Here is a 21,857-nt window from a genome sequence, read left to right on the forward strand (position 1 = left end):
GTAAGGCGAAAACTGCTCTGAGCTGAGTAGTTTGGTTAAAACTTTCCCCAGGCTGGACAGTCAGTATATCGTGACTGTCTCAGTCACTGGAAGAATCCGTCAGTGGGCGTTTCCTGAATTTCTTCCAACATAGAAGTTCTTTCACACCCAATCGACACCTGCCTTCTCTGCGCGGAACCTTTCTGCGCAGAGTGGGCGTCCCCAGAGGAGGTCCCGTGCTCTCCCCGCTGGCTTCACTGGAAGCGTCCTGGAGCCTTCTCTCTGAAGCTCCCTCAGACTCCCCTTTCTCCCTGGCGTCACGTCTATTTCCTTCCCCAGCGGAAGCTTCCTCTCTCTCCTTGCTGGTTCCCTCTCCAGCATTGTTAGGGAGCCTCACCACCACCCTTGGCTCCAATGGCAGTTTCCTGACACGTGGTTTATATACTCGTGTATGTGTTTGCCTTCTACATTTATGGGCATTTATTCTATACAGTGGTACCTCAGGTTAAGAACTTAATTCATTCTGGAGGTCCATTCTTAACCTGAAACTGTACCTAACCTGAAGCACCACTTTAGCTAATGGGGCCTCCCGCTGCCGCCGTGCCACCAGAGCCCGATTTCTGTTCTCATCCTGAAGCAAAGTTCTTAACCCGAGGTACTATTTCTGGGTTAGCAGAGTCTGTAACCTGAAGCGTCTGTAACCCGAGGTACCACTGTATTTGGGACCTAAGAATTATTGTAACACACCCTCCAAGCTGCATGTTCCTTTAGTGCAGAAATGGAGAACGTGAAGGCCTCTCTCTCTCTCTGACTCTCCCTGCTCTGGGTCCTCCTCTCCTCATTTTACATGGCTGAAATGCAGTCTTGAGCTCTGACAATGTCTTGCGTGCTAGGATGGAGAGCAGTGCCTGTCTGGCTGCCCACATCTATGCTTGCCACCCACACCCACACCAATGGTTTGAGGCCCCTGCAATGCTGCCCGCAAGGGAATGTGGCCCTCAGTCTGACCTAGCATGCTATGAGTGGAGCTCTCTGGATCGAGACCTTCAAGGTTTCCTCTGCTGGTGTTGCAGGAATTTATGTATAGGTTGGGGCGGGGGGTTGCCGCTCCAGCAGATATCAAGCACATGCAGCCCACTACCAAAACCAGCACAATCACTTTTGTGATTTGACCCCACTAAACACTTCATCACAGTTTCTTTCTATCTATTCAAGGGCCTTTGCTGCTCGATACCAAATGTAACAATTCACTGATAAATGTATCTATGCACTGGCTCACTGGGAAAACTTCAGAAATTCATATAGACATGTGAGCTCAGCTACTCAGAAGCCCCTCTGCCTGAGTGATGATTCCTGGCATCCTGATACCTGAGTGCCAGGCAGGTAGCCATTCCAGAAATAACAAACCCAGATGAAGACAAAAGGGTGTGATTAACTTGGCTGGGAAACAGGGAAATGTAAATATCTTTTTTCTTACACTTGATGGGTGTTTGGTGGAGGGCAAGGAGAACCATGGGGCAGGGTCCAGGATGCTCAGATTACTGCCACCAGACCTCCCCTTTCATGATGTAACTGTGATGTATTAGTGATGTAGTTTGGGGGGGTGTAACATGGGGATTAGCAGCTAATAAAAGTTTGGGGGCTCTTTTGTTTGGGGCTTCCATCTTGTTCCACCTTGTGGCAGGTGGGAGTCCTGTCACAACTTCAATAAAGACCAAGCCCACTGGCTGCTGTTTTGCTCTGGTATTCCTGGCTGGTGTCCTTGTTTTTTGTCCAAGGGAGCCCTCAGATTTCTCTGTGTTGGTGTAACCTGAGAACACACTGGTGTTCTCAGGTTACTTCCTTACAGCATAAAAGGCGGGCAAATCCTCTTCGTCCCTGCCTGTAGAAAATTTGCTGCCATGAATGAACCAGCTCGGCAGAGTTCGGTTGCCACAACAACCAGCCCAAACACACCAAGCATACATGCTTAACGCTGCTCAGTTGTCTCCTTTCTACCGGGAGGCAAAGATTTGCTGCTTTGTGAAAACTCTGAAGCCAGCCAGCCAGCCAGCCAGCCAGCCAACGTTTGATGCAATATTTGCACACGTCTTAGGTACCAGATTTTGTGTGTAATTTTGCTACTTTCACCTGCTCGTATGTATTCTTCCAATTGCAATTTTAGCTAAGAACAGTTGTAGTTCTAAGAAAACATACACGGGTCTAAGCCCCATAGAAATATGTGGTTGTGTGGTAAATCCTATCTTTTTACAGTGTAAAGATAAGCTACAAACTTCAGTTTGATCCTGCAAGTTTGGTGGTTGGAATCATGTATTTATTAATTATTACTATTATTATTATTAACATAGTGTTGTTGTTTTTCAGATGCAAGGAGAAAATGCCCTTTAAATGCTTTCAAAAGCGTTCCCTTAACAAATCCGGGCTTTTGGATTCCTTAAATGGCCAGCGCTGGCGTTTCCTGAAAAATGGCTTGGACGATTTCAGGGACGGTTTCCCTCCTCCTTGTGACAACATTGTCATCCAATGCCCAAAGGAGCTCAACCCTATTATTCTCCCTAGTAAACCTGAGGACCTGGGCAAAATGCAACAGAGGGCCAAAAGGATGCTAACCAAGCCCCAGACGAAGACCTCCAAAATCAGCCCAAATCTGCAAGCCAGAAGGGACTACATTGCTCAGATTGAGTACTGCCTTAGCCAGCACCCCTTAGCACTATACCCTCATCTGGAAGAAAGCATTCCCCCAGAGGTAAGGTTCAGCATTTGTGCAAAAATTATTTCAGCTAATGCTGAAACAAATCTAAAGGGTTGTCATATGAAGATATGATAGCCATCTTCAAATATCTTAAGGGCTGTCACATGGAAGATGGAGGAAACTTCTTTTCTCCTGGTTAGGACTCGAACCAATGGCTTCAAGTTACAAGAAAGGAGATTCCCACCTAAACAACAGGACGAATGGGGGGGGGGGTGGATTTTGTTTCAGGTCACATAGAAAGGCAAATCTACCTAATGCACGTTTCCTGCAGCAACACATGAAATGAAACCCACTTTGACATTCACACAACACATGGTAAAACTACCATTCTCTTAATTTTTAAAGGCAATTTTCTGAACAAGCAATGTGTAGAAAAATGCATGTACAGTGGTACCTCTGGTTACAGACGCTTCAGGTTACAGACTCCGCTAACCCAGAAATAGTACCTCGGGTTAAGAACTTTGCTTCATGAGGAGAACAGAAATTGTGCGGCGGCAGCGGGAGGCCCTATTAGCTAAAGTGGTACCTCAGGTTAAGAACAGTTTCAGGTTAAGAACGGACCTCCAGAACAAATTACGTTCTTAACCTGAGGTACCACTGCACTAAATGCATGCATAAAGTGGGTCTATTAATTAAAACGGCATGCAAAAATGCATTACATTAGGCAAAATCGCATAGAAAATTGTATACATTAGGAGAAATTTAAAGCAAGCTGCTGACAAATATTAATGAGGACTCTTTTTAAAAAATTGCAAACAGAAGTGGAAACGTGAAGATTGGAAAAATAAGAAACAGAGAGAAAATAAACTTGACAGATTTGCCTATCCCTAATTGTGACACAGGCTGTTTCCGGCTCACTTGTTTATTGAGCATGCATCCTGATCAGTTTGCGGGCAACTTCAATGACATTGCGTCGAATCAGGCACTATCCACACTTTCCATTGCCTTTTTCTATCACTTTCCTTCTTGCAAACAGTCTAGTCCTTTGGGGAAGTGGGATTGTTTGCAAGAGCTACGGATCACATTTAATTGCACAGCTTAAATTTGCTGGTATTTGATTTGGATGATGATATTATAAAGTTATATTCCCTCCTTCCACCCAAAGGGGCACAGGGCAGCGAATGAGAAAACATCTAACCACAATTTGCATGCAAAGCAGATGCTTTAACATTGAGATTTCACCACTGAAGGGGAGTTAGTGAAAGGAATAATCTGCTGTGCCCCACCGACATTGTTTGCTATATCTCTCATGCGATACCAACAGGGGATTCTCTGTAAAATACAAATGAGAGGAACTTCCCTTTTCGGGCTCTCACACCTCACAAATACGGTGGAGGAACTGGGTTCTTACTGCAGGGGACTTTTACTGATGTTGCAAGGGGCATCAAAGAACCATGCTCATAATAGACTGAAGCCAACCCGAAACCGAAGCCATCACTCCCTTGGTGCAGTTTGTGGTCCAAACTGAAAGGCCATCATTATTCCCATGCATTTTCCTGAATTTTGTTTATAAGGATCATAGGCCCAGCTCACAATGAGCTCCATTATTTCTAATGCATTTCTGAGAAGTTTCCTTACATCTACGCTTGTTTGTAGAAAGAAATTTTGGCTGCTTCCAAATGGGATTTTCTTGTGGTCCTGCTCACAGATGCAAATATCCCCCCTCCCCACAGCAACTGTAGAATGTTGTTGGCATCAAGATGCCAGCCTGTATTCCAACCCTCATCTAATCAAGGTTTACCATTTCCTTGGAAAATCCCTTAAATTTCTTTTTTAAAAACACCATACTCATAATATCCAAACAACCCTTGTATATACCAAGTCTAATGACAGTCCCGTGGCAGAACATCAACGTTTGGCAATTACTAGGCCCACAGCGACTAGAATAAGGATTAGGCACTCTCTGTTGCATAATTGCTGGTTTGATTGATCTATATTCCCCAGCAGAACTAAGAGAGGGGATTGTACAATTTTCATACAACAAACTGATTCTATTTCTTAAAAGACAACCGACCGAAATTCATACACCATGCTGGTGGCTGGATCTTACATTAGATAGGGATGGGAGAGTCTATCAGTTTTGGTGTCTCATTTTTCCAATCTTCACTTTTCCACATTTCCGTATCACTTCGTGAATTTAAAAAAAGAAATCCTCATGAAAATTCAACAGCATTTAGTGCAAATGTCTCCTGACATCCACATGTTCTCTGCTGTTTCCTCTAATATACAACCTGAGACAGAATAGCAAAATATGTCCCTCAGTCACCCCAAGCCAGCTAAGGTGGTATATATATCACCAGAGGCAAAAAAAAATCCCTTCCTCCTGAGATAGAGTTACCAGATGTCCCCGTTTCCCAGGGACAGTCCCTGGATTTGCAAATAAGTCCCTGGACAAATTCCATCCCCGGATTTCATCTAATGTCCCTGGGAAACGCAGCAGCGGCAGCCTCAGCAGACCAGAGCAGTTGGCTCTGGCTGGCTTCAGGAGCTGCTCAGAAGTCCCCATATGATGGTGGTTGAAATATACTCAGAGTCGCAAAGTGATTTCATGCTCTTTATTCAGCTCATAGTGGTGAGGAGGAATGAATGAATGAAAGTCCCCTCAAAATATCTGCTTTATATACATTATATACATTATTTACACAATGGGCTTCACATGATTGGCTAAACTCAGTACATAACAGTGGTGCAGAGGCTCTAAGATGCAGCTTCCAGGCTGCTTCCACCTTCCCTGACCCTGTGAAGGGAGGCTTCATGCTGCCTATCGGAGCAGCCTCCCAACTCCTACTGGCGTGCAAGCAGGAGGAAGGCAGGGATCTCTCAGTCAGGCAACAGGAAGCCTCCCTTCCCAGCTGAGGGATTCCTGATGAGGAATGTAGGAAAAAGAAACAAGAGCTTCTCCGCCTTAGCAAGGCAGACTAGACAATTGGGAAATGAAATATGGGTAATAGAAATGGTGCAACAAGGAAGGAAAGACAAACAATTGCTAAAAGTAAAAAAAAAAGTGCTTTGTTGCAAACAGCTTTGCCAAGAACTGGAACAAGCTGCAGTTGGGAGCGATACGGTTAAATTCTGGGCCTTAGTAGCATAAAAATCTGAGCAATGGAAAACGGAGGTTGATGTACATATTATGGCTGGTAAGTGGAAGGTTTCTTTTAAACAAGTTTATAATTCATAATTTCTTAATGGTGAAGTATATTCTAACGTCTATTTCCCAAAATTGAATGAAACTTATCTGTGAACTCCTTTCAAGGTCAAATAACTGATAAATGCATTCAAATTGTCTTACTAGGTACAAAACTGAAACATCCCGTTCATCAAGCATAAAACATTGCTATGCATTAGAAGCGCCACTTAATTTCCATATCATGGTTCCCAGGTCTATCAGCATCCCTGGGACTGTCCCCACACGTCCTTGGTCCAACGCATGTCGGAGGTCACACTCCAGGCTTGCTGTTCTCATCTGTCCCAGGAGAGGGTGATCTAGCATTGATGACTCATTCTCATGACTCATCATAATAGTGTCATGCTTGGACCACTTACTCTGGTAAGGTTCATACTGCCTTCATCATCCATCCCTGCATTGGTGGTGAACTTCTAGAAAATATTTCCTATGGTGATCTCCACATTTCCTATGATTGTGCCACAGTGCAATCAATTTATCCTTAATTTTTAAAAAGAGTTGTCCCCCAGGGGTGCCAACTTGGAAAAATATTGGGTTGGGCACATAATGATGAATGGCAATGCCCAATAAACAGCAACGTCCTACAACCTGTGTGCAAATTTTGTGCAAATAAACCAAGATGAATGTAATGCATCACAGACGAAAATATTTTTTTCTCCAAATTTTAAGGGGTATATGAATGCTTTTAAATAAATAAAAGCAAAATAAAAGCCAGTGACTGATACCTCAACGAGGGCTGGCTCAAATGTTGTCCAAGGAAGCCACACTCTTGTTCCATTTACACTGAGAAATTATTTCTGGCTTGTTTTATTCTTAGCTTTTCAAGGAAGTTCTAAGCATCCTGGACCCAGAGATGCTTCCGATGAATGAAGATGTTGTTGCTGATGCTGACATTACACAGGAGCACCCAGTTCCCTCTGCAGTTCCGTCTCGGTTGGAGGACAAAAGAAAGAAGCAACCAGGGGCCATGCTCATTGGCTGGTGAGTGTCAGGGATCACACAGCAAAAGAGCATGATGGGTTGCTTCTGAAAGGATGAAGGCACTGGTGGTAAGGAAAGTATAGGTACCATATATAAACCAGAATTCCCTGAATGCCAAGATCCATGTTTGGGGCAGGTTCTCTCACCAAAGGAGAATTCCAGTAGAGAATTAAAATCATGAAATAAGTGGCAAAGTAAAGTGGGGAAATATAGGCTGTTAGTCCTTTAAAATATGTCCTTGTGAGTTCCAAAACTTCCCTCTTCCCCTAGCATAGAAAAAAACCACATGTTAGGTAGGTTAAAATTTGTTTACTTACAACTTCTTCCAATATTAGTTTCAAATGCTTTTCCTTACAGCATTCAGGAAAAGCTGCATAGGCAGTAAAACTTTGCTTAGCTACAGTGGTGAAAGTTCCTAAATTATTGGATAGGAACTCAAGAGTGGCTTGTGAGAGCCATGTAGCTAAGCTGGAGGAACCAGCTTAGCCCCTTCACATGCTGAGCTCCTCAGGCTGACTGAAGGGAAGCAAAGGCTCGATTGCTTAGTCCCTCCTAAGGTGAATAAAGCCTGGCAGGACAGCTTGCTCTATGGTATTAACTCCTTCATGCATTAATTAGACTTAAGCTTGTTGGTTAAATGAGGTTTGTTATCTCATAGCTGCAGCACCTAATAATGTGGACAGCAAAAAACAAGGGTCCTGTGATACTTAACAGACTATGGGTTCCTCTAAATATCATGATGATTTGTGCTCAAGTTGCTATGTGATTCCACTTCCTTCCTATCTATCTATCTATCTATCTATCTATCTATCTATCTATCTATCTATCTTGTATACCACTTCATATTTCAAGAGAAATCTCTAAGCAGTTTACACATCCCAATGAAAAAATATGTACAATTTCCACATACAATACAAAACAATACTCTTTGTCGTCCTCCTCCTATAGTTGCGCTATAAGAAACATGATTAAGCAACAAAGATATCTGAAAACAATGTACATAAGTAACATAAATAAGAGCCACAAATTCAAATTGTACACAAAGCATCAAGATACAATTATGAAAAGGGAACATAATTACAATATATGTATCATCTGGAAAATCAAATATTACCCAAAAGCGCACATATAATAATAACACAATCACCAGAACCATTCACATGCACTCTACTCAAAACTAATCTGAACACAAAAACCCCCACATACCCTATTATTATTCAACAGTTGCACTCTCCTTACACTGACAAGATCCATCTGCTTCCCATCTTGCTCAAATAAAAGTAAGAAAACCTGAAACCTTGCCATATTAAGCGATAGTCAACTCTGTCTCTGTTGCACACCCAACACCTGGAACAAGACCCTGAGGGACTGCTGGGAACTATGAAGCAGCTTACAGGGCTAGGCCTTGTGATGGCCTGGGACTTGGGCTTGGACTCGGAACCAGAGGAGTCTCAGTCTGCACCGGATCCTTTGCAGCAGGCATCATCTGAACCAAGTCTGGGGCCTGATCCTGAAGAGTCCCAGTCTGCACAGGTGCCCCTGCAACAAACACCAGCTGGGCCAAGTCAGGGGCCTGAGCCTGCCCTGGCTCCAGATGCGGGGATGACCTCGTTGCCTTCAGCTGGGCCATCACTTACAGCTGCTCCACTACCGGTTTGGTCAGGGGAGACTGAGGCGGCCTCTGGGTCTAGTAACCCACTGACATCTCCCGAGCTGCAGAGACTGAGATCTGAGAGAAGGAGAGACCTGAGTACCCGCAGGAGGAGTGCTCGCCTTCGGGCGAAGCAGGGAGGTGAGTCGCCGGGGGATCAGGACTAGCCGCTACCCCAACAAAGATAAAAGGCTGTCGAACCCCACCCCAGGTTGCGGGAGCAACATTGTTGTATGCTAGATTCTGCCCCTGTCCTTGCCTGGTTTCCTGCCTTGCGTCCTGCCTTGGCCCTGTTGGACTGACTCCCAGCGGAACCTTTGGATTCTGGACTGGTCCTGGACAGCGTTTCACGGGTTACGCCCAGGCCCAGCACAGGCCTTGTCTATTTTTTTCCTCATAGGGGCAGTTTGCATGTGCCAATGTTTTGGGGGTGGTCCATTTCCAGTAACTGCACACCCCACAACTTCCTGCTGAAATCCCACAACTTTTTCTACGATAAATGTTCTGGCTTATTTTTTGTTCCACTTTACGGACAACCAATATGTGGCAGACAATATGGAGCTATATGGACCAGTGGTCCAACATGGTAGAAGGCATCTCCAGATGTTTCTGTTCACATTCCTCTGCCTGACTTCCCCTGAAATTGTCTTTTCTCCTGTCAAGGATTACTTCTGGTCTCAGAACCACATTAAGAGAAAAACACCAGGGGCAAAGCACATGTGGGAAGATGGGCAGTGAGGGGCAGGGAAGGTTCCTCTGCCCCCTTGAAGTTGCCCTTGGTCACCCTGCTTTATAGGACAAGGACATACATTTTCCACATAGATCTGCTGTAGCGTGTAATTTTGCTGTGCTTAAGGTTGGTTCGGTCTGTCTGAAGGCCAGTGTAACCACATATGCACTGCCTGGCTCCTGAATGCCACCTTGTGGGGTTCAATGGGTCCAGTGCTTGCAGAGCCTTTGGAGAAAGAGAAAATGGTAGCCTCTGAGAAGAAGAGCCTGCTAGATCAGGCCACTGGTCCATCTACTTCAGCATCCTCTTCTCACAATGACCAACAAGATGCCTGTGAGAAATCCTCAAGAAGGATCTGAGGACTCTACCCCCTACTTTGGTTTCCAGGAACTGGTCTTCAGAAGCATTGCTCCCTCCAGCTGTGATTTTGTTGTTGTTTAGTCTTTTAGTCGTGTCCGACTCTTCGTGACCCCATGGACCAGAGCATGCCAGGCACTCCTGTCTTCCACTGCCTCCCGCAGTTTGGTCAAACTCATGCTGATAGCTTTGAGAACACGGTTCAACCATCTCATCCTCTGTTGTCCCCTTCTCCTTGTGCCCTCCATCTTTCCCAACATCAGGGTCTTTTCCAGGGAGTCTTCTCTTCTCATGAGGTGGCCAAAGTATTGGAGCCTCAGCTTCATGATCGGTCCTTCCAGTGAGCACTCAGGGCTGATTTCCTTCAGAATGGAGAGGTTTGATCTTCTTGCAGTCCATGGGACTCTCAAGGGTCTCCTCCAGCACCATAATTCAAAAGCATCAATTCTTCGGCGATCAGCCTTCTTTATGGTCCAGCTCTCACTTCCATAAATCACTACTGGGAAAACTGGTAGCTGTGATAACTGGTAGGAAACATTTTTCCAGTAGAGGAAGCTTCTAGGCAGGCGTTCAGTATTGGAGAGGTCATTTAGACTGTGGAGGAAGAACATAAACATAGACTTGATCTCCTTCCGCAGGGCCTGTAAGACAGAGCTATTCCCTGGAAAGCTGTTGGTGGATAAACGCCAGCTCCCTCAGCCTGAAGCGAGATGAACGCCACAACCCCATAGTCACCTTTGACTGGACTTAACCCTCCAGGGGTCTTTTACCTCCTCCCCTTTTTAAAAAAAAGTTCTAGTGTTATGAGAGAGGGAGAAAAACTTCTCTCTATCCGTTTTCTCCATGCGATGCATATTTCTTTTTTTATAAATTTCTATCATCTCGCTTCTTACCTGCCTTTTCTCTAAATTAAAATGCTATGAGGACATGTGACTGTTTTATGCTTTTAAATATATTTTTTAGATGTTTTACATTTTATTTTAAATGGTATTCTTTCACCGCTTTGGTATTTGCTGCCTTGCCCTTTCTCCTTGAGAGGAAAGGATAATGAAAATTAAACAAACAAACAGGGGAATGGGTTGCACCATTAATGGTTTCATTCTGCAATTGCTTCCAACAGCAAGGACCCCAAAGGCAAGGACCCTTACAAGTGGTTCACTAAAACGGAAATAGCAGCAAGAGAAAGAGAGGCCAGGATGAATTATGTCCCTCCCGTCGGTGAGAATGTGAAACAAGCTGCAAAGGAGTTCTGCAGGTGGTTTGATTCTCTGGTGAGCAAAATAATCCCTGCATGCAATCTTGCTGAAAGACCAGAATTAGGTTTTATGCTACAGATTAATGTCTCAATGTTGCATGTGGGGAACTGCAAAAGCAAGGACTGACTTGTCCGGTAGGTCTGTAACTCTGTGGCAGAACATTGCATACATTGCAGAAGGTCCAAAATTGCCATATTTTTCGCTCTATAGGATGCACTTTTCCCCCTCCAAAAATTAAGGGGAAATGTGTGTGTGTCCTATGGAGCAAATGCAGGCTCCTTGGCTTCAGTGATAGCAACGCGAAGCCTCCGAAGCACAGAGGGAGCGCTCCCGCTGCCCTCCGCAGGCTTCAGGTTCCTTTTGCTGAAGCCGGGAGAGCAAGACTCTCCTGGCTTCAGCAGAGAGGGAGTTGCGCAGCGCCCCTTCAGCCAAGCAGGAGGAGAAATGGAAGGGGCTCCGTTTCTCCTGCCGCTTCGCTGAAGAGGTGCTGAGCAGAGAGGGGGAGAATTTTTTTTCTTGTTCTCCCCCTCTAAAACAAGGTGTGTCCTATGGTCGGGTGCATCCTATAGAGCGAAAAATACAGTAAATTCCCAACATCTCCAGGTAACACTGAGAAATACCTCCCTCTCTGAAACCCTGGAGAGCTACTGCTGGTCAGTGCAGACAGTATTGAGTTAGATGGACCTATGGTCTGAATCAGTATAAGGCAGCTTCCTCTCTTTCCTGTTGTGATTCTGTACTGGGGATCGGTGAATCTGACCATTTCTGTTCTGTATTATTTTCAGACCTTTTCATTCCATTTTCACATTAATCTGTGCGTTTTAAAATTACTCCCAAATTTGTATTTTCTCTCAGGATATGCAGTGTTTGTATTTGTACTTCCTGCCATGTTTTCCTGTCAGAACTGATGCATTTCAACTTTAGCAAAATCCAGAACAGTTTAAGCTCCAGTCTGAGAGGTGTCGCTTATCAAGTCATATCAGTTGGAGGAGGAAGAGAGGATGGGGGGGTGAGGAAAGAGATGTGAGTGGAGGGGCCCCTCTTCCCACCCTTTGGAGCCCCTGGGAAGCTCAACAAACCTGCTGTAACTGGACCTGGGTGTGGAGAGAGCATCTGAATGGGACACAATTGTGGGCAACTGAAGAAGCAGCATCCCCCCTGGGCCTGCCCATAGAAAACAAGTCAAGAGTTTCAAATTAGTGTGATGTCCACCGTTTCCAGCAACTCTTCTTGTCATGAGACATTTGTGGATGAGCTAAGAGTTTGTTTGGACCTTGGCAAGAACCTAGAGGCTGAGTGGGAGGCTGTGTCAGAAGGAAAATGAATAGATACTGGTTTTTATATATCAGTAACTTTGTACTGGGATGCGGGTGGCGCTGTGGTCTAAACCACAGAGCCTAGGACTTGCCGATCAGAAGGTTGGCGGTTTGAATCCCCATGACAGGGTGAGCTCCTGTTGCTCGGTCCCTGCTCCTGCCAACCTAGGAGTTCGAAAGCACAAAGTGCAAGTAGATAAATAGGTACCGCTCCAGCGGGAAAGTAAATGGTGTTTCTGTGCGCTGCTCTGGTTTGCCAGAAGCGGCTTAGTCATGCTGGCCACATGACCTGGAAGCTGTATGCTGGCTCCTTCGGCCAGTAAAGTGAGATGAGCCCCATAGATCTGAATCCAAACTGGACTTGCAAGCAGGCAGTGTGGGGCTTGCTATCGGTCTCAATCAGCTGATCAATAGGGAACTCCTTAGGTGCAGCTGATCCTTGATTGGTTATGTTCTGAATCACTAGAGCTTTTTGTAAGTTGCCCTCCTCGCAAGATTTCATGCTGTTAAGACCTAAAACTGATTCTTAAGTTTACTAAAATAAAGATAAAAATCAAATGATTTTTTTATCAAGGGATATTTACCAAGGCTAATCTGCAATTGTGAATGGCGAAAATATACTCGAGTTAATAAATATCCCTTTTGTTGGAATATATTTATAAATAATATAAATATAAATATAAATATAAATATAAATATAAATATAAATATAAATATAAATATAAATATAAATATAAATATAAATATATACCTGTTTTATTTGAATTACCATCCCAGGGCGGAGAGAAATATGACGTTGATGAAGCCACCATTATAAGCCTCTTTGATACAAATTACAAAACCAAGCCCCCGTTGTCTGGCCCGATACACATTGAGGAGCTGAACTATTTGCCTGCTGAGTTGCGGAAGTATGTAGGGATGCCATCTCCCCAGACAAGCCTGAGAAGCGATGCTCAGCAAGGTAGCCGTTCCAAGGTAAGCAACCCTTGGGTCCCCAGGTTTAGTCATCTTGTACTTGCTATGCTGTTCTTTGGGATAAAGCAAAGAGCTCGGGCAAAGGAGTGCTTTAATCTGCTTCAGTTGCATACAACTGAAGTGCTCTAATCCCTCTTGCAAAAGGGTGACTGTTATGTACTGAAGTTCTCACCCTGGCCCAACAGGGGGATACTGTAGATAGTTCAGGTCCACATATGCAAATAAGGGATCGAAAGTGACGTTCAGTGATTGGATAGTTACAGAAAGTTGTTACAGTTACGTTGTAGTGGAGCTCTATATAAGCAGGCTGGCTGAACCCTTCAGTTCAGTTCTATTCTGGCCTGTGAATAAAAAAGAGCTGTTTGAAGAATCGCTGTGTCGTCTGATATGTTCACCCACAACTTAACAGTGACAGTCTGGACGCAGGGGTCAGCAAACTTTTTCAGCAGGGGGCCAGTCCACTGTCCTTCAGGCCATGTGGTGAGTCAGACTATATTTTTGAGAGAAAAATGAATGAATTCCTATGCCCCACAAATAACCCAGAGATGGAGAGGAATAAAAATCTTTTGGAAAGGAAGACTCCCTGGTGGATTTCACCAATAGAGGTGTTGACTATTAAGAAAACTAATATGGAAGAGAAGAATGCCACTTATGAAGAACTTATAACCAAATCAGAACAAGGCTTGAAACTTAGACCATACGAGGAGATAAAAAAATTATTCACAAGTTGGTTACAATACCACCAGGTGAATGGCTTGTTAAATGAAGACAAAAAGAAATCAGGATTTGAAGATAAAAAATCTAGGTTTAATGTGGAGGTAATAGAGGGAAAGAGTAAAGCACTGTCTAGGATATACGATATACTACTGGAGTGGTACACTAAAGATGAGGAGGTGAAGGAGGCAATGACAAAGTGGGCGATAGACGTGGGTTATAACATCGATTTTGAAAGGTGGTTAGAATTATGGAATAACAATACAAAGTTTACGGCGTGTATGGCATTGAGGGAAAATATGTGGAAGATGATATATAGGTGGTATCATACACCGGTGAAATTAGCTAAAATCTACAGGTTAAAGAACAAAAGATGCTGGAAATGTGGGGAAGCAGAAGGCGATTTCTACCACATGTGGTGGCTATGTAATAAAGTGAAAAGATTTTGGGAACTAATATATAATGAACTTAAAAAAATTCTCAAATATACTTTCCCCAAAAAACCTGAAGCCTTTCTGCTAGGAATGTTGGGTAAAGAGATTAAAAAAGAAAACAAGATTATATTCCTCTATGCCACCACAGCCGCAAGAACTATGCTGGCACAAAACTGGAAAACGGGAAGCATACCTAGTATAAGTGATTGGCAGGTTAAAATGGTGGAATACGCCGAACTTGCTAGATTAACGGGTAGAATACGAGACCAAGATGAACAAAAATTTCATAAAAATTGGAGTAAATACTGGAAATATATTGAAAATAAATTGTAGAAGACACTGGTGGGGCTGGATTAACTCTAACAGAGAATGTCTAATATTTAAGACTAAGAGAAAATACGTGAATGCAGGATTATTTGATACTTACCAATAGGGTGGAGGGAAGTCCAGGACTAAACAAAGTCCAAAGATTTTTTTTTTTTCCTGACGACAAGGAATTTTTACTTCTCAACATCTTTTTTTTTCTTTTTTTCTTTTTTTTCCTTTTCTTTGTATAAACAGAGGAAGAGATAAGTGTATTATGTAAATGAACAGTAATTTATCTATATGTATGTTTATACGTTTAGTGATATGATGATTTGTACAGTGTATATTTACATAGACATGTGTATTTCTAAAGTTTGAATAAAAAGTATTTAAAAAAAAACAAAAAACCCAGAGATGAGTTTTAAATAAAAGCACACAGTCTACTCGTAAAAACTCCAGGCAGGCCCCACAAATAACCCAGAGATGCATTTTAAATAAAAGGACACATTCTACTCATATGAAAACTTGCTGATCCCCAGACCGTCCGTGGGCTGGATTTAGAAGGCGATTGGGCTGGATCTGGCCCCTGGGCCTTAGTTTGCCTACCCATGGTCTGGAGGCACCCAGTGTTTGAGATGCAGTTTTAAAAAATGCAATTAGAGATGATATTATTATAATATTATTATTATCATTCAGGAATCTTGTCAATCCAAGTCTGAGAAGATCAGGTATGGTGCCTGGTACCTAGACCCAAAGACATGGAAGAAACAGAAACCTTTAGAAGATCCAAAAGCAAGAGACAGAAGCTCCAGGAATTCAAAGAGGGCATTGGGTGAAAAGGTATTGCCAAATATGTGGGGGTGGGGGTGTGCATGTGCGTGTGTGTGTGTGTGCGTGTGTGTCTTTTTCCGAGTGAAAGACTCCGCATCAGTCATGCAGTCAATGAGAGTGACATTGGGATGTATAATAATAATAATAATAATAATAATAATAATAATAATAATTATTATTATTATTATTATTTTATTATTTATACCCTGCCCATCTGGCTGGGTTCCCCCAGCCACTCTGGGTGGCTCCCAACAGAATTAAAAGCACAATAAAACATCAAACATTAAAAAGTTCCCTGAACAGGGCTGCCTCCAGATGTCTTCTGAAAGTCAGATAGTGGTTTATTTCCTTGACATCTGAAGGGTTCCCCAGGGAGGGTGCCACTACCGAGAAGGCCCTCTGCCTGGTTCCCTGTAACTTGGCTTCTCGCAGTGAGGAAACCACCAGAAGGCCCTCAGAGGAGGACTTCTGTGTCCAGGCTGAGTTATATATATCACATATGTAGATAAGCACGGTCAAACCAGGGACCTACAGTTAGCTGTCACAAGATGTATGAATACTGGGACCTTAGGATGAAAGGTGGGTAAAAATGATGATGATGGCAAAATGGGACCAGAAAAGTGAATGCCAAGGCAGCGGCAGTATCTCAGCTGCCTTCAATAGTAAATCTTGGCCTGATCTGTGCTCACATACATATTACCCCCTCCTGCAGAATCCCTAACAATTGCAGTTAAGGCTCTCCCCCTAGTGGACTTAATTTGCACATCTGTTGGCTGAAGCCACTCCAGGAGGACCTCAACAGATTAATGGCTATGTAGTGCTCTGTAGATCCAAGTTGTTTAGGGCTTTGTAAAGGTAAAAGGACCATTAGGTCCAGTCGCGGACGACTCGGGTTGCGGCGCTCATCTCGCTTTATTGGCCGAGGGAGCCGGTGTACAGCTTCCGGGTCATGTGGCCAGCATGACTAAGCCGCTTCTGGCGAACCAGAGGAGTGCATGGAAATGCCGTTTACCTTCCCGCCGGAGCGGTACCTATTTATCTACTTGCACTTTGACATGCTTTCGAACTGCTAGGTTGTCAGGAGCAGGGACCGAGCAACGGGAGCTTACCCCGTTGCGGGGATTTGAACCGCCGACCTTCTGATCGGCAAGCCCTAGGCTCTGTGGTTTAACCCACAGCGCCACCCGCGTCCCTAGGGCTTTGTAGGTCAAGATAAAATCCTTGCGCCTGGTTTGCTAGCTTGTATTGGCATCCAAGGCACTTAATGCCATTGAACTTAATGGGGGCTGTTGCGAATCATGCCTGCTCTGGCTGCATAGCCCTGCTGATAATGAATGCTTAGCCCCATGAGGCCAGAGTTCCACTTTTGGGGGCCCTGGAAACACAGATAATACATTTGTGTGTGTTCGCACTCAGTCGAGGGGTGAGGGAAAGGGAGAGATGCTGTAGCACCCTGCTTGTGGTTAACGCTTAGCTGGAATGAAATATTCAACGCAGCAATAGAGAAATTAAAATAGTAATTTATTTGTCAGACAAATAAATAAGAGGCTCAGTGGTACGTGGTTACCAAGCTCTGGCCTGGCCTCCTGCCATTCTGGCCAGCACTTATATTCCCTTAATCCAGCCCCCTTTGCTCCTCCTGTGGCTGCCTCTGTCCAATCAGCCTGGTTGAAATTCCTATTGGCTGTTTGGTAGAACCAATCACAAAAGATACACCCACAAAAGATACACCCATTTCCTTGCCCTTATAAGGGAGACAAAGAGCTATATATATGACATATAAGTAATAATATATCTTACATGGAATCTTAATTACCAGCTCACCTCTTGCCCTCCTTGCCCTATTGCCTTCTAAAACAAATGTTTAATCTTACATTTTTATGTTCAACAGATGTCAAGGATCTTGAGTTTCACATCAACATTGAAAGATTTCCTTCATTTAATGTTTCTAAACAAAATGCCTGACAACTATATATCAAGACTGCTTGGATGGCGTCTTCTGTCTGGCAGGGGGGCTAGGCTGGTGGCTGACTTAATTTCAGGATAAATACAACTCTTACAACCATATGAAATAAGAATCTAGCATTCCTTAAATCCTTTGCATAATTACATTTAAGCCAATATATTTAAGCTAATATATTTCATACATTTATCATAGGTAGCCTCTTAAAAGAATAAAGCTTTTCAAAGTAAAAAGGAAGGAACTCAATAAAACACAGCTTTTAAAAGAAGCCTCTTCAGTTTGCACCTCCCCCTTTCCCCCTCCTTTCCTAGCCAGCTAGATGCTTCTCCCATTAGCTCTTCTCAACATTTAACACATTTTAACCTTTTTAACTCTCTCAGTTTAAGAAACAGCTTTAGAAGAGACTTTTCAAAAATGTTCTCTTTTTCTGTCAACTAAATGTTTTTCCCCATTGCTCCTGGCCTTTTAACCTTAGAAAGAAGATCTGGCTCATTTTACTGGGAGGCACATTAGTATTATCTTACCCATTCTTAATAGTGTTTTTTCAGCCTTGGGGCAGCATATGTAATTCTCCCTTTTTATGACTTTGAGAATTGTTTTTCTACTATAAATCAATGGGGCCCTCTTGTCTTAGGAGAATGGCCAAGGTTTTCTCTGCCTGGCATGAAACATTTGAAAATCCTTTTTAAGCTCATTTTTAAATACAAGCCTTGATTGAAATATATAGAAGCTTTGATAAAAATGCAGGCTTATGGTTAGGTGCCTCAATGCAGAGGGGGTGAAGAAGAAGAAAAGAGCTGGGGTGAGGGAAGGGAGGGGGGAAATAGTCCCTCAATGTGCATCCCCCGCCTGCCCAATTTTTTTATTGATTTTCCACATTTATCACAAAGAAAGACACAATACACTACAATAAACTAAACATGAAAGAAAATTAATGTTAACTACCTAAATCTCTTTATATTGGTGACTGGCTTCCTCGAATCCCCTCTAACTGAATTTCATTATATCACCTGTATAACAGTTCTCCAAATTCATATTTCTCATAATATTAACTCCTTTCATTTACTAACCTCTTCACCTTTATTAATATTCAAATCCTTAATATTAAATACCACATATTCTTGTTCTACTCCTAGTCCTATTTTTACTTCCAAGAATTTTCTAATTATCTTATCTCACAATATTTAGCTAGGTATTCTTTAAATTTCTCTCAATGTGCATCTTAACATGCTTTGGTTTGGAATGACTTTCCAGGATATGGAGATCATGCAGCTTCATGGAACGTATGCTTTTAAGGAATTCCTTGAAGGAAAAGGCTACCGGATCCCAGATGTAAGGCTTAAACTCACACATTTATTATCAGTGATCAAGAACAAGTTTGGTTGCTCATTTTCTATATACTGAGGCATTGTTTTGGGGGCCAGAAAATGCTTCTGAAAACCAGTCACTGGGAATCCCAAGTCAGGACAGCAGTATTTATACAGTATTGTGTTCATTAAATTCGTATACCGCCCTTCATCCATAGATCTCAGAGCAGATCACAACATATAGGGCCTAGGACCCTCTCGTACCTACGGGACCGCCTCTCCTGGTACGCCCCACGGAGGACCTTACAGTCCACAAATAATAACACCTTGGAAATCCTGGGCCACAGAGAGATTAGGCTCACCTTGACCAGGGCCAGGGCCTTTTCAGCCTTGGCCCCGTCCTGGTGGAACGCTCTGCCACAAGAGACCAGGGCCCTGCAGGATTTGACATCTTTCCGCAGGGCCTGCAAGACGGAGTTGTTCTGCTCAGCCTGACTCCCCTTTTCTTTTTGTATAAGAACTAATATGAAAGAGGCCTCCCAGAATTCTCACAGGCCCATATAAGCTCAGTGTAAACACTTGGGCTGATGAGCACTTACTGTTCCCAACCCTAGCCCTGTGGAAAGCCTTCTAATTAGAATTTGATTTACACCTGTTTTTAGGAGGCAATTTAATTATTGTTTGATTTTATACTAGTGTTACGTATATACTTGATGTTAGCCGCCCTGAGCCCGACTTTGGCCAGGGAGGGCAGGATATAAAGATTTATTTATTTATTTATTTATTTATTTATTTATAAACGACAATATGAAAAACACAAAATACGTAATAATTTTAATAATTTTAAATAATTTTAAATTTTAATAATTTTTAAATTTTAATAATTTTAAAAATTGTGCTCATCTCCTGCTTAAGGGCTTCTCACAAGCATCTGGTTCCCAATGCGAGAACAGGATGTTGGAACAGATGAGATTTTGGTCCAGCAGAGCTCTTCCTTATGAGGAAGAGGGCCTCCTCATGAGTCAGACCTTTGGTCCATCTAATGCAGTATTGTCGACATCAGGGGTAGTGAACAGGGCGGCCTCCAGATGTTGATGGACTCCAGTTCCCACCATCCCTGGCCATTAGCCATACTGGCTGGCTCTGCTGGGAATTGTATTCTGGGGTGCAACACGTTGGCACTTGCTGGGCTATACTTAGCAGGAGTGCCAACCTGGCCCCATGACCGTGGGTGCTATGCAGCATGCATGGCCCTGGCGCTGAAATTTGTGGGTGCCCGGCCCCTTCATGGAGAATTTTGTGGGTGCTCAGGCACTCAAGAGCCCCAGGGAGTTAGCACCTATGGCTCTTAGGGTTTCAAAGGGCAGAGGAGATACCATATTGGAGCAGGTGTTTCTCAAACATGGGTCCCCAGCTGTTGTTCGACTACAGCTCCCATCACCCCTAGAGTTGTAGTCCAACAACAGCTGCAGACTCAAGTTAGAGAAGAGAGTTTGGATCTGCTATCCCGCTTTATCACGACCCGAAGGAGTCTCAAAGTGGCTAATATTTTCCTTTCCCTTCCTCCCCCACAACAAACACTCTGTGAGGTGAGTGGGGCTGAGAGACTTCAAAGAAGTGTGACTGGCCCAAAGTCACCCAGCAGCTGCATATGGAGGAGCAGGGAAGCGAACCCGGTTCACCAGATTACGAATCTACCGCTCTTAACCACTACACCACACTGGCTCTCAAACAAAGAAGAAACACAGGATTAGATTGTAGTCACTTGAGTGGCCTTCAGCAACCTAGTGCCCTCCATAGGTTTTAGACTACAGTCCCACCAGCCCCTTCCAGATGGGAGTTGTAGTCGAGAGGTGTGAAAGACGCACTATAGAAAATAGTGAAGAGCTCCTTTTTTTTTAAAAAAAAAAAACCAAAGTCTGTGTGTTTTGATCCAGTTCTTGCAGCAGATGCTGGCTGTAGAAGAAGCAGCTGGACCAAGAGTGGGGGCCCTGAGACGCTCCAGGAATGAACTTTAGAGGTGTGAAGAGCCCGGAGAAGATTTTGCATCAACAATGGGGAATTAATATAAAAGAACTTATCAAGAGAAAGCCTAAGTGAGCGTTGGTCTATTGTAGGCCAGCCTAGTGGTTGGAGCGATTGCCTGGCTGCGTTGAGAGAGGTGTGGGGGTGAGCAAGCTGGTTTTGAGGGGGGGACGGGAATTGAGGTTCAATAGCAGGGAGCCAGGGGTCCTAGGGGGGCAGTGGAATTGGGGAGGGAAGAAGGAACCAGGCAGAAGATGTGGGGTGTCGTTTTGAGGGTTTTCACAACAGCACTTAAAATGAAAGTGTTTTCGTACTAATTAATCTTTTTTTTAAAAAAGGAATCCTCCTATTGGGCAGGTTACTACCATTTTACTAATATTTTAATTATTATCTTCCCCCAAATCTTCCAGCAAAACCTTTCAGAAGACTTTAGAATAGATAGATAGATAGATGATTGATAGATAGATGATAGACAGATTAGATAGATAGATAGATAGATGATATAGATAGATGATACGTAGATAAATAGACAGATAGATAGATAGATATAGATGATAGATAGATGATAGCTAGCTAGCTAGCTAGATAATAGATAGATAGATAGATAGATAGATAGATAGATAGATAGATAGATAGATAGATAGAGATAGATAGATGATAGATGATAGATAGATAGATAGATGATAGCTAGCTAGCTAGATAGAATTACTAATTGCACAATAGTGCTTAAATAACAAAAGCACTTCAGCACAAATTTAAAAAGTGATGAAAAGGATTGAGAGTTGGGGAAAAGACCCCAGAAATGGTGCATTTTAGGTGAACAGACCCTTCCCAACCCACATGGCTGCATCAAGCCTGCTTGTTTGGGCGAAAATGCAGCAGGCTGAACATGCAGGCAAAATGCAGTAGTCCCGCTATAGTGTTGAAAAACCAGTTGCAATTCTGTTTTGCATTTTAAAGCAGAAACGACAGTGATTAGGTAACCACAGGAAACTACTGCTAAGGTCTACAACTGCCAAGGAGCTCAAAGGTAGAGTACACAGTACTCCCTTTCTTCATTTCATCCTCACAATAACCCTGTGAGGTAGGGTAGGCC

At 43.4% G+C, this 21,857-nt stretch overlaps 1 protein-coding gene across 2 annotated transcripts; it reads left to right on the top strand.

The window, feature by feature from the left end:
- Positions 1–1,917: 1,917 nt before the first annotated feature.
- Positions 1,918–21,207, top strand: LOC309350241 (protein FAM47E-like). Of its 2 annotated transcripts, XM_081877081.1 has the most exons (8): positions 1,920–2,115; positions 2,344–2,725; positions 6,733–6,896; positions 10,755–10,905; positions 12,984–13,181; positions 15,332–15,475; positions 18,684–18,761; positions 20,674–21,207. In XM_081877081.1, exons 2-8 carry the CDS (start codon positions 2,357–2,359, stop codon positions 20,752–20,754), a joined length of 1,185 nt encoding a protein of 394 aa, XP_081733207.1. In that variant the 5' UTR covers positions 1,920–2,115; positions 2,344–2,356; the 3' UTR covers positions 20,755–21,207. The 2 variants fall into 2 exon arrangements, with proteins under 2 accessions (XP_081733208.1, XP_081733207.1); XM_081877082.1 differs by lacking the exon at positions 15,332–15,475 and having other exon boundaries at positions 1,918–2,115.
- The last annotated feature ends 650 nt before the right edge of the window (positions 21,208–21,857 follow it).

This window comes from Podarcis erhardii (genome assembly GCF_964252035.2).
Source record: "Podarcis erhardii genome assembly, chromosome: 9".
Classification (NCBI taxonomy): Eukaryota; Metazoa; Chordata; class Lepidosauria; order Squamata; family Lacertidae; genus Podarcis; species Podarcis erhardii.

Excerpts from the sequence above, each read along its gene's own strand:
- LOC309350241 (XM_081877081.1), top strand. The coding sequence starts at position 2,357 with ATGCCCTTTAAATGCTTTCAAAAGCGTTCCCTTAACAAATCCGGGCTT. Across the intron at positions 10,906-12,983 it reads GCAGGTGGTTTGATTCTCTG|GGCGGAGAGAAATATGACGT; the intron begins GTGAGCAAAATA and ends TTACCATCCCAG. Across the intron at positions 13,182-15,331 it reads AGCAAGGTAGCCGTTCCAAG|GAATCTTGTCAATCCAAGTC; the intron begins GTAAGCAACCCT and ends ATTATCATTCAG.